Raw genomic sequence first — 13,377 nt, 5'->3', positions numbered from 1 at the left:
TGCCCAGGGGAGTATAAATATAAATATAAAAAGGAGAGTATGCGCTCATGTGCATCCTATGTACTCAATATGACCACTGATGGTACCGGCAATGTCTGGCGGGGTTGCCAAAATTAATATAAAAAGCTTATTATATATTTTATTATATTTTTCCACTACGAACGTAATGAGCCTACGTTTTATATATATAAATTAAATAAGACTCGAATAGGACAAACAAATTTATAACTGTAGGAATATCCCAACGCTATATACAAAGAATGGTCACCAATGATCTGTAATGGAGATCATAGCACGGTATATCCACATCAGTCCAGTCATCTAGTCCTCACGGCATCAGCTGGTTGTAAGCATGAGTGAGATCACGTTGGACTTCCTCCAGGCTCTGCTCAAAGATGAATATCCTGATGTCATTCTTCGTTCTTTCGAGGTGCGTATTTTATGAGGAACGGAGCTATTTTGGCTGTAAAAAATAGAAATAACTAAAAATCATGCTATAATCCTTCTAAAGGCTTCAAAAAAGAAGGCTTGCCAGAATTGCGTACACCATTTTTTGCATTAGCAACACGGGTACCTACGTATTGTAGTCCTTACTGGCAAACGAATCCAAAACTCAAGTTATATTTAAAAGAAAAAACCGGCAATAAACAGTACCGATATTTAAATGTGACCGTCTAAATAAAAAGAGGGACGCTCAAATTGAATTGAATACGGACGTTGAGTACCTATGATCCAAACATCAACGAATTAATATTCTGATCATTCAAAAATGAACAAATAAGTCAAATATCTATTAACTCAACCGAGTTTACTGATGGTAGGTCCTCTTGTGAGTCCGCGCAGGTAGATTCCACCGCCCTGCCTATTTTTGCTGTGAAGCAGTAATGCGTTTCGGTTTGAAGGGTGGGGCAGCCGTTGTAACTATATTTGAGACCTTAGAACTTATATCTCAAAGTGGGTGGCGCATTTACGTCGTAGATGTCTATGGGCTCCAGTAACCACTTAACACCAGGTGGGCTGTGAGCTCGTCCAACCATCTAAGCAATGAAAAAATTAAAAAATATTAGAAATTCTATTGAGCTATTTTGTAAGCTGTCGATATTTTTATTTTATTTTCCCTACCATAACTTTAATAGTCTAAGGGCTTATTCCAACTGCTACAAAGACGTTTTTTTATTCCCGTACACACCGTCACTTATGATACGACTTATAATTATAACAATAGCTTTCACATATTTAACTAAACTTAAAATTAAAACTAAAAGTCTAAAAAATAAACTAAAATTATTTGAGAAATAGTATACCTACCTAGTAGAACGAAAATTCGATTCGAGTCAAATACCTACGTAACTACTGAATTTGAATAGTGTAAAATTAAATATAGGTAACCTATGAGTTAGACTATTTAATTGTTCAAAGCCAACATTTGATATACCTATTTTATGAGAACACTATTAATATTATGTACCAGGAACAGATACCAAAGAGCTTTGTTCTGCTCAAAACAGTACTTTTCAAATAACATGATGGTGTCCATCAAATATGTCTACATGATGTCTATCAAAAATATTTAATTTAATACGCTTTTATTAGCTTCAGACGTATGTATGTTAGTATGTAATGGAATCTTTGAACATGATTTTGACCCCCTTCAAAACGATTAATTCGAAATTTGGTATAACTATTAAGGACCGATGACAACTTAATATATATAAAAAAAATTAAAAAAAATTTGAAGACATTGAAATTCAACTAAAAAATAAAAAATAAATAGTAGTTTAAAAAAACCAACAAAATACGCTTTTATAGAGGGGTGCATGGTATCAGTAGTTATAATTATATATATTATAAATACATATATATAATATATTTTTTATGAACAGATATGAGTAGAAGGGTTATTTTGATAATATCCTGAAAAGCAACCTACGGGTTTTTTACAATAAAATTATTTTTTCTTCTACTATTTTTAAATCAAATTTATTTTTTAGTTCGATTTTCTATAAAAGCGTATTGTGTTAGTTTTTTTAAACTATTTTTTTTAATACGTTGCTAACGTATTATAACGCCGTCTCGTACAGTTATAGTGTACTACATCCGATTGCAACAATATAAGTACCTTCGAAATTTACTAGATGGCGTGCGGAACAAGTATTTTGAGAAGATTCACAGATTATTTAAAAAACTTAACCTAAAATTTTACTTAAATAGATAAAAAAATTAATCTATCTATATTTATTTAGATGAAGTTTTTTTATTCAGTATGATTTATTTTAATTAATATGTATAATTTAATGTATATTTTACTAAATATTTTAACTGATATAGATAGGCCATTATCGAAATGTACGAAATTTGTTCGTGCGTGGTTCGTTTATTATTCACTCAATGATCGAAATCCGACCATTCAGACTAAGATTTTTATTCATTTTATGTTCTTCCGGTATGGTATTGGTAGCTCAAAAAAGAATTTTATTCTTTCGCAGAATATATTATATGATATATTATATAATTATATGACTGAAAAAAAAAAGCTGGTGATTCATCCTTTCTCAATAACAATAATTTAATGGGGTTGAAACTGTGGGGCTCTTCCTGTAAATTACACTTGTGCGTAAATTAAACTTTATCAAAATCACAAAACACTGTAAAATACCTTTAAATTTATTTATATAGCGTTATGTAGTTGATTAAAAATAATAATATGACAACTAACAATACATGCTGGGAATTTTCTTTATTTAGTTTGTCATCAACAGATGTCGCTGCACGTAAATTGAACAATTTCTGAATCGCGATGACGAGATGCTACACAGTTGATAGACGTCCTCGTTTTTCCCTTGTCTAAGCATACTTACCTGGCGTAGGGGATACCGTGATCAATTAGGCGGTTCCCCCAGGGCGAGGCCGCTTCATTGCACTGCGAAGCGGTTGACCCTTGCGATTATTCCTAATGCGAATAACTCGGACGCGTAATTTTTGGTAGTGGGGACTGCGTACGCGCTGTCCCCCCAATATAATCACATTGTATTATTATAGACATAGTATCTGTCAAACAATCCATTAGTGATGTTGTCAGCAACTATTATTATTCACACTTCTCTTCTATACATTTAGACTTGCGCAAAACATCACTTCCCAATGTAATGTGATATGACATCACTTTTACAGACAGGTGATATTACTCGAAAACATTACACATCACTCTTAACATTACTCGGTGCGTTCAATAGATACTGTGACGACGAATACATTGTATCTATACACCCGAATCATTACCTAAGTGATGTGTTGATACACATCACTTAGGTAATGATTCGGGTGTGTCATTACAGTAGTGTATTACAATACAAAGTATGAACTTTGTATTGTAATACACTGTTATATTACTTGACAGAGATTGACTTACTTAATAATTTATAATAATTTTATTTTTTACTTAATATAATTTATTGTGGGATGAACGGATTTCATATGGCGACTTAGACTGCAAATTGAGCTCGACAATAATGTTAATATACGAGAGCAGTAGATGCATTGTTTCGGCGCGATATCCTCAAAGTGCATCCAAGGAGGACTGTACTTTCATTTAGACGCCGTTATTTCTTTCACTTATTAAACACGCATTAAAACAAATAATAAAACTATCTTCAAACAAGTGCTTAAGTAATTCAAATCAAACACAAAAATTAATATGAAATATTACTAAACAATTACGAGCGACTAGCGATTTTACAAAAGTTGCGAATAAAAAATTAAGTAAGTACTTGCGGGAAACTACCGGCTGGCCGAATGAAAAATATAAACACAAATACCTATATTAAAATTCAGACGTACCATAGGTATAAAAATGTACCTAGCGGCCGGGACATACGGTTCCAAATCACTAGGAATAATTCCGTGTCGCTTGCTCATTTATTTTGCGTCGATCGGTCTGTCTCGCTCGCTCGGTTCCGTTCGTGTATTAAGCAACATTACACGACAAAGAAAGAAACATGTTGGGTGATGGTGTGATGTTTGTTTCCTTCGCGTAATGTGTGATGTTGCATTACATCGTAGAGTAATATTACCCGAGTAATATCACTCGCATTACTTACACATGTCTATATACATTATATTTTAAAGAGGAAAGATTTGTTTGTATTGAATACTGAATAGGCTCCAAAACTAACTACTGACCGATTTGAAATTGAAAAATTTTTTCAGTGTTTGGAAGCTACACTATTCCCGTCAATTCCCGAGTGACCTAGGCTATTCTTTAAAAAAAAAGATGTGGTGTCGTGGGACACCAGGTAGAAACGAAGTTCCTTCGGCTAATGTAGAATCGACACAATTTGCAATAAAAAATCGTGCTCAATTTCGTAGGGTTTCTTGATTTTTCTTAAATTTTGCTGATTAGTTTTTATTTAAGTACAGGAAAGTATTTAGGAAATGATAAATTACGTAAAATAAAAAAATATCGTCAATTAAAATATTTTTTTTTTTTTTTTTTTTTTTATTGCCCTTGTAGGCAGACGAGCATACGGCCCACCTGATGGTGAGTGGTTACCGTCGCCCATGGACTTCAGCAATGCCAGGGGCAGAGCCAAGCCGCTGCCTACCGCTTAATACTCTCCACAAGCCTCGTTTGAAGAAGGACATGTCATAGCGCTCGGGAAACACCGTGGAGGGGAGCTCATTCCATAGCCGGATGGTACGTGGCAAAAAAGACCTCTGGAAACGCACTGTGGATGACCGCAGTGGCTCCAGGTAGTATGGATGAACTCTACTCCGGTGGCGGGCGGTGCGATGGTAAAAACGAGATGCCGGTATCATCTCGAACAATTCCTCAGAGCACTCCCCATGGAACATACGGTACAAAATACAGAGGGAACCGAAGTCCCTCCGCAGACCCAGAGGTTCCAAACGATCCGTGAGACCGGGATTATCGACAATCCGAACGGCTCTCCTCTGTATGGAGTCAAATGGAAGAAGCTGGTATTTGGGAGCCCCGGCCCAGAGATGGGAGCAGTACTCCACGCGAGGCCGGACTTGTGCTTTATAAAGCAAAAGCCTTTGTCCAGGCGTGAAGTACCGCTTCGCTCTGTTGAGGACTCCCAGCATTTTGGACGCCAACTTGGCTTTGCCTTCCAAATGACTCCGAAACTGGACATCGCTCGAAATGTCGACCCCAAGTATCCCAATACTCTCGGAAGGTTGCAGGGATACTCCTTGGAATTGCGGCGCCATGACAAAGGGGTCCTTCTTCGCAGTGAACGCGCAAACTTGTGTCTTTAACGGGTTGAATTGAACCAAGTTCAATTCACCCCATTTGGAGACTCGCCCCAGAGAGTTCTCCACTTCAGACACAAGTTTTGATCGTCTCTCTTGCACCACGCTCCGAGAGAGACTCTGATGGCCGATATATCGCGCATCCCCCGTGCTGTCATCCGCATAGCAATGCATGCCATCAATAGACAGCATGTCATTGATATACAGGATGAAAAGCGTGGGGGAGAGCACCGAACCTTGTGGAACGCCAGCGTTAATGGTCATGGTATCAGAACAGTCACCGTCTACAACGACCGTGATGCTCCGCCCATCCAAAAAGCTAGCGATCCACTTGCAGAGACCCTCGGGGATTCCGTAAGATGGTAGCTTCGACAGAAGTGCCCTATGCCAGACCCTGTCGAAGGCCTTCGCGATATCAAGGCTCACAGCAAGAGCCTCGCCCTTGCTCTCCAAGGCTTCAGCCCACCTGTGAGTAAGGTATGCAAGAAGATCGCCAGCTGAGCGACCGTGACGGAAACCGTACTGTCGGTCACTGATCAGCTGGCGATCCTCCAGATACTTCAGGAGTTGTATATTAATTATTCGCTCCATCACCTTGGAAAGCAAGGAAGTTATCGCGATAGGCCTATAGCTCGATGGGTCCGACCGGTCACCCTTCTTGGGGATAGGGTGGACGTGGGCAGTCTTCCATGAAGACGGAACCCTGTTAGCGCAATAAGAGATGCGATACAAACGCGTTAGCGCAGGCGTCAGCTCAGGGGCGCACGTTTTCAGAACCACTGCAGGGATGCCGTCTGGCCCGCTCGACTTATGGACGTCCAGGAGTCGGAGTTCCCGCCTGACTGCACACTGTGTAAAGCAGATCTCCGGCAGGGAACTATCACACCGGAGGATGTTCGGTGGTGTGGCACCCCCGTCGTCCACAGTCGAGTTCGAGGCGAAGAGTTTGACCAGAAGGTCAGCCTTCTCTTTCGCACTATGGGCCAGACTGTCATCGGACTTGCGTAGTGGTGGGAGACTAGACCTGCAAAAGTTACCTTCTGCAGCTTTGGCGAGCGACCAAAAAGCACGGCTCCCAGAGGGATAGCTCTTCAGTCGCTCGCCAATTCTAGCAACGTGCTCCGATTTCGCCCTGGCAATAACCTTCTTGTAGGACCTGGAAGCGGCGTTATATTTCCGCCTTTCCTCTGAGATGTTAGGATCCCGACGTCTCCTAGCATCATCCCATGCCACGTATGCGGACCGCTTGAGGTGTGCAGCATCCCTGCTGGCATTGTTATACCAGGGTCTGCTGCGACCCCCAACGGGCACTTCAGAGGAGGGAATAAACAATTCCATCCCCTGGAGCACCACGTCTTTAAGACGGTCCGCACAGACGTCAGGATCAGCAGAGGAAAAGCAGAACCGCCCCCATGGGTAGGATGCGTAAAACTCACGCAATCCATCCCAATCTGCTGACAAATACTGCCAAACTCTTCGATACCTGGTCGTCGTTCGACGACTAGGACGAGAGAGTGGTGTGGCAGCACGGATAAGGCAGTGATCAGACGATCCAAGTGGAGCGTCGACCACCACACTGTATCCGGCTGGGTCGGTGGTCAGCAGAAGGTCCAACAGAGAAGGCTCATGCCCCTCAATATCTGGGACACGGGTGGGCTGTGTCACCAGCTGGGAGAGGCCGTAGGCCAAGGCGAAATCGTAGGCAGCCCGACCCGGGAGGTCAGTGGTTCTGGACCCCAACCACTCTTGGTGATGAGCGTTAAAGTCTCCAAGAACCACCACCTCCGCAGATGGGTACTGCTCAAGCACGCGGTTAGTCCCCTCTTGCACATGCTCTATCAGAGCTGAACCTGCATCACTGCTGTGGGACCTGTACAGGCACGCGTAGACTCGGGTACAGCCCCCGTGATCTACGCGCAGCCACAAGAGGGACAGGTCCCGTTGTTCGAGGCTTCGTAGACGGCGACAACAGACATCAGCCCGGACGAATACACACACCCCGGCTTTACGCAGGAAGTTGTGCTCCAATACGTAGCCGGGGTATTCAAGGTACGAAGTATCATCCGGAGCAGATATCTGCGTCTCCGTCAGAAAAAGAAGGGCAGGCTGCGCCGTCTCAAGATGGTGGTGTACGGCGTCGAGGTTACTATGTAGACCCCTTACATTGCTGAAATCCACATTAAATGTGGAATGGGGAGTCGCCGACAAAACCCTTTTCCTTTTTCGAACTTTCATTTTTTTTATTTGGAGAGTGGGATTGGGCGGGGTAGGATGTTCGAGGCGAAATCGTGACAATACCTGAATAAAGCGCGGAGCACAGTACGTGCTCGACCACGGGTTGCGTGAGCGACTGACGCAGGGCATGGAAGGGCCCCCAGTCCACCCTGCGTGCGATCGCCGGGATCCACTCCGGTCTCCGACTCCGGCACGACGACCGCACGACAGGATTTTACACCGGTTGGCGGGACAGCTTCCCGGGGCGGAGTTTAGTAGTGACACCCGGGTTCAGGTCCCCAACTGACCGGCGGGCGGCGGCGAACACCGTTTCACTGGGTCTCCCTATACCCCCGTCAAACAATCACGTCCCGCGAGCTCACACGCACGTCTGCTCCGCATGTTCCAGGTATCGCCAAGATTCACCCCCAACAAGGAAGAGGAAAGGGAAGGAATAACACTGGCTCTCCAACCCACACGCCGGAACACAGCTAGGCTATTTGGCGGCGGACTCTAGTTGGAGGGTGGTCGCCAGCCAGTCGGACAAGTCCTACCACCGATTATGTATTCGGCTCCCGTTTTGCACCACCCAGGGGTCACTTGTAGGGAATCGCGGGTTAAACCTACGGAAGCGGGAAGCAATCAACCCAAAAATAACAAAATATGTCTCTTTATTTTTGTTTGACAACATAAAATTACTTAATCTATTCTCAATTTGACCACAGACCTCAAGAACAAAAGTTTGACAATAAATAAATAGTAGGTATGCATGCAGGTGTGCGTCAAATACATGGTAGTGTGTGTAATGTTTTTTTATTATTGATTTAATGTATTTTTATGCATTATTTAAAAAAAAATATTAACATTCTGCATTCCTTCTCTAAATTCTCTATAAGTGTGGGAAACATACTCCTCCGTCCGCGCAATTTTCGTAAAAACGGATACAAAGTTTTTCTTTCAGGTATTAATATATAGATAATAATGTTATAAATACGAAAGTAACTCTGTGCTTTACGTTTTTAACGTCTTATTAAAACGAAATTTGGTATGGAAATAGTTTGAGCGCTTGGCACAACACAGGCTATTTCCATCCCACTGTTGAACAGGGGACTTGGAACACGCGATATAGAGTGTATTCCGCGCTGTTGAAGCTGTGAGTGAAACGGCTAATATGATACAATCGAATTCTAAGTCGTCGTGGCCTAAAGGATAAGACGCCCGGTGAATTCGTATGTACCAATGCATCGGTGTTCGAATCCCGCTGGCAGGTACCAACTTTTTGAAGTTTCCTATGTAGGTATACGTACTTAACAAATGTTCACGATTGACTTCCACGGAGAAGGAATAATATTGTGTAATAAAAATTAAACCCGCAAAATTATAATTTGCGTAATTACTGGTGATAGGACCTCTTGTGAGTCCGCACGAGTAGGTACCACCATCCTGCCTATTTCTGCCGTAAAGTAATGCGTTACGGTTTGAAGGGCAGGGCAGCCGTTGTACTGTAAGAACTGAGACTTAGAACTCATGTCTCAAGGTGAATGTCGGCATTTACATTATAGATGTCTATGGCCTCCACTAACCACTTAACACCAGGTGGGCCGCGAGCTCGTCCACCCATCGAAGCAATTTTTTTTTTTAAATAATCTTTCGCGGGCATCCCCATGCCATGACCACGAGGGTTGTAAATAAAATTAATTGTTACCAGGGAGCTCCCGGCTCGAAAAGAGGCGACAACTACACTTCGATGGTCTACAGGATCACTTTGAAAGGAATCCAAAATCGGGTCGAACCGGACGGATCCTGCGAGACCGAAACACCATGGGAGGGGTCCATAATCTACAAAAGACTACCCGAGAGCACCACGAGGAGGGAAGCGTTCAAAAGCGACGAATTATTTTGCAACGAAATCGCGTTTTATAACAAGATCTGGCCGGCGCTATTCGAGTTTCAGAATCGGTGGGGGATCGAGGAGCCGTTCAAATCCGTACCTAAATGCTATTTAGCTAGGGATAACTGCGTTTTGCTGAAGGATCTGAAACAGTTCGGCTTCGTGATGCCCGATCGGAAAGTTGGATTGAGCGTGGAGCAAACCTACTTCGTTCTGAGACATTTAGCGCACTTCCACGCTTTGTCATTGGCCATGAAGGGCCACGATCCGGAGGCTTTTCACGAGCTTTGGAATTCTAGGGACGGAATTTCTGAAGGTGCGTTTTAAATATTTATATTCAGGTTCAACTTTTTTCTTTCTCATCGAACCAAACCTCATCTTACAAGGTCCCCGCGACTGGGAAACCGTGGGCCCAATGATGTTTTCAAGACCCTACCCACTAAACAACTCCCCTGCACTCTTCGCCCAAGCGTCCGATCCCCTCCGAGGTCAGAACCCGAATGAGGTAAGGGGATTACCGCGGTCAACACTACAACCAGACGGCATTCAGGTTCTCCTACGGATACCCAGTCGAGGGGGTAATATACCGGGTCATGTCGAAACCTACGGGTCTCTTACGTGGTTAAAAGCGTTCTTAACTGCACATTGCCAACCAAGGAGGCAAAGAGATACAAGCTGCGTTTGAAGAAGGACACGCAACAAGGTCATGGTTGATACAAGTGGTATCCCTCACCAAAAAACATTAAAAATATATTACTAAGAGACTGTTAATGATGAGCATCCATGAACACAATCCTTATGAATCACACGTATTCTAGCGTGGGCTAGTAAAACACTCAAATCGAATAGAGCAATATGAAGATTCCAGTTCATCTGCAGACATCTATTTCTACCATCAGTGCATTACCTTCACCATATTCCTTTTCCAGTGTTCTTCGTCTCCGAAAACGACGATTACTACCGAAACTACTACCACGAGGCCATCCAGAATGCCATAGCCATGGTGGACCAAGAGCTCCAGGGTACAGACTCTAAGGACCAATATCTGGACAGGTTCAAGGAATTTTGCAGCGAGGAGACTTTCTTTAAAACCATGGTGGAACTGGTCGAGCCTTGCGAACCTCTGGGCGTGATATGCCACGGAGACTGTTGGACTAACAACTTTCTCTTTCGATATGAAAATGAGAATATTGCGGAGGTGAGACCCCCTGATTAGATTTTTATCAGCACTATATACAGGACGCCCTAATCAACAGTAACAACCAGTTTTAAATAACTATCAGAGCCCATAGACATCAAATGCCGTCACCTATGTTGAACCATGACATCGCAGTTATTCTATATGCTTGTCCACCTTATACCTTGCCGTTTTTTTTTTATTGCTTAGAGGACGAGCTTACAGTCCACCTGGTGTTAAGTGGTCACTGGAGCCCATAGACATCTACAACGTAAATGCGCCACCCACCTTGAGATATAAGTTTTAAGGTCTCAGTGTAGTTACAACGGCTGCCCCACCCTTCAAACCGAAACGCATTACTGCTTCACGGCAGAAATAGGCGGGGTGGTGGTACCTACCCGCGCGGACTCACAAGAGGTCCTACCACCAGTAACGATCTCTGAAAGTTAAATTTATGAAAGTCTCATTAATTTTCCGTATGAACAGATGTGCATCGTTGACTTCCAACTGGTTCGTTACGCGTCTCCAGCGTTGGACCTGGTATACATAATGTACCTGTGTCTGGAGCGACAGCAGCGAGCACTCCACCTGACCCCCCTGCTGCGGTACTACGCCGACCAGCTGTTCTGCAGGACAGCGGAGCTCAGTGACGGGGGTGTGGTGTGCGGGGGCGTTACCAGTGACGTGCTTTTTCAGATGTATGTAGTTAAGCTCTCAGCTTTAAGCGTGCTCATTGGGAATTTTGCCAACTGAGTTTGTCGCCGGATCTTCTCAGTGGGTCGCGTTTTCGATCCGGTGGTAGATTCTGCGAAGCACTGCTTTTGCTAGGGCCAGTGTTAGCAACACCTTCTGGTTTGAGCCCCGAGAGCTCACCTACACGCTAGGATCAGCATAGGTAGGAGAAAAATAGGAATTAATCTTATTTATTATTGCTATATTAATAGTATAGGAGCTAGCAACGTTTTCGAGAAAGAATTTCAGGTCAGCTGATTTTATGATATGTCCTCCTTCTTGCCCTTTCGGTTAGAGTCTGGGCTATCTGATGGTGGTAGCGGTTGCATTCGTTAGTGCGCATCCTACCTGTCCAGGTAATAATACTGGATTTTAAAACCATTTTAAGGGGCGTAATTTTTTATTTTTTGTTTTTAAATAAGTCTACCTGACATAGCCTTTTTATTGCCAGACATTTTTGACAATGCTAATTATGTGCCATACGCGATTTTCCATAAACTTCTGAACGGCCTATCTGTTAAATTTCCCTTATAACCATAGATATCTTAAGGTGTATGCCGTCACCAGCGTGAGGCATGAGGTCAAAGTCTCAATAGTATTATCTGTCCTGATTTATTTGTTGTGTATTTTTCGGTCGCGCACCATTAATGCGTTTCAGTTTCAAAAGCAGACATTACACTGTACTATTGAGATCAAACGTGTGAATCGGCAGTAAATCTACGAACCGGGTAAACAATTGACAGTAGTCGGACCCGGTCTGTCCATTTGGTACAATAACAGCAAGCAATTAACTTGCGACCGAAGGACTGATCTGATCGTCTCCATCGGAACAGGCTCCACAAGGACTTCAGACAGAAGAGTCGCTTCGGTCTCGGCATAGCGCTGGACATGTACCCCATCACGACGTGCGACAGTGACGAGGCGCCCAACCTCTACTCAGCAGAGGTGAGTGGACAACAACTCTCCATCCCCGCTCGGATGCTTCTTTTAATTTTATTGCTCTTGTAAGCAGACGAGCATACGGCCCACCTGATGGTGAGTGGTTACCGTCGCCGATGGACGTCAGCAATGCCAGGGACAAACTAAGCCGCTGCCTATCTTTGTTAATAGTAAATAAGTATTGGTTAATGGGCTCTGTAGACTTTATCACATTGCCAACACTAATTCAAAGCTCCATCATAGGTAGGTACCACCACCCTACCTATTTCTGCCGTGAAAAACGGTTTTTTTTATCGTCATATTTGAATTTGTCCGGCGATGTAATCCACACATATCTGATTATAAATTTCATATAGTAGCGTATTCCTTCCCTAAACCTGCTATATTCAAAGCCTATATAAGGTTTAAGCGTCTTTAATGTAAAAGAGTTATTTAAAGTTTAGAATTTGGAAATAATACCATTTGAATGGAGTAATTAAGTTCAATTGAAAATATCGAACTGTTGATGCTAATACTAAACAAAACGCACCTTTATTTACAAAGGTAAATGTCGCGTGTTAAGCGAGATGTCGCTTTAACCAATTAGCCTTCACCCCTCGATATGTTGTTGGCAGGACTCCGGGCGCTCCCAGAGCTCCGAGCCGGCGCCGGGCGCGCGTCCCGTCCGGACCTCCAGCGCGGCTTGCCGGAGGAAGATGACCGATCTGGTCAAAGAATTAGTCGACCAGAGTCTTTTGTAAACTATACAAAAACATGATTTTAATCTCTAGTAAAATAAACCGTGGTAATATTCATTTTTGAAGCGAAACTTGAAGTGAATTTGATTCGCAGCAGATTCGTTACGGCTAGAGAGAAAATATACAATTTAGGACGAGCGAAATGAGAAAATAGACTGAGCGTCTCTCGAACCGCTCGACCGTGGAGAGAGGGAAAGGACAAAGCGAGCTAGATCGTTTCTCTTATACACAGCATTCCCTATTACAAGATAAATTTTATTTAAGGATGAAAAAACTGCACACTGCAAAAGAAGTTTCACTTCTTTCACGTGCACCAAGTTGCACACTCACCATTATTTCTGTAGTATTGAGAAAGTTTGAAGATGTTAAGATCTTTTTTTATGAGTTAAAGAACTCGCGACCCATTGAATCAACGA

General features: G+C 43.0%; 1 protein-coding gene and 1 non-coding gene across 2 annotated transcripts; both read left to right on the top strand.

The window, feature by feature from the left end:
• Positions 1-273: 273 nt before the first annotated feature.
• Positions 274-13,023, top strand: LOC114251817 (uncharacterized). The gene is made up of 6 exons (XM_028186215.2): positions 274-430; positions 9,194-9,692; positions 10,306-10,574; positions 11,040-11,251; positions 12,119-12,230; positions 12,839-13,023. Exons 1-6 carry the CDS (start codon positions 353-355, stop codon positions 12,962-12,964), a joined length of 1,296 nt encoding a protein of 431 aa, XP_028042016.2. The 5' UTR covers positions 274-352; the 3' UTR covers positions 12,965-13,023.
• Positions 2,851-3,012, top strand: LOC114251821 (U1 spliceosomal RNA). Its single transcript, XR_003625120.2, has one exon. It is a non-coding gene; the product is annotated as a U1 spliceosomal RNA (small nuclear RNA).
• Positions 13,024-13,377: the final 354 nt, after the last annotated feature.

Source organism: Bombyx mandarina, chromosome 07 (genome assembly GCF_030267445.1).
Source record: "Bombyx mandarina strain Sakado chromosome 07, ASM3026744v2".
Taxonomy (NCBI): domain Eukaryota; kingdom Metazoa; phylum Arthropoda; class Insecta; order Lepidoptera; family Bombycidae; genus Bombyx; species Bombyx mandarina.
Note: the sequence above shows the minus strand (reverse complement) of the source record. Positions and strands in the feature narration are given on the sequence as shown.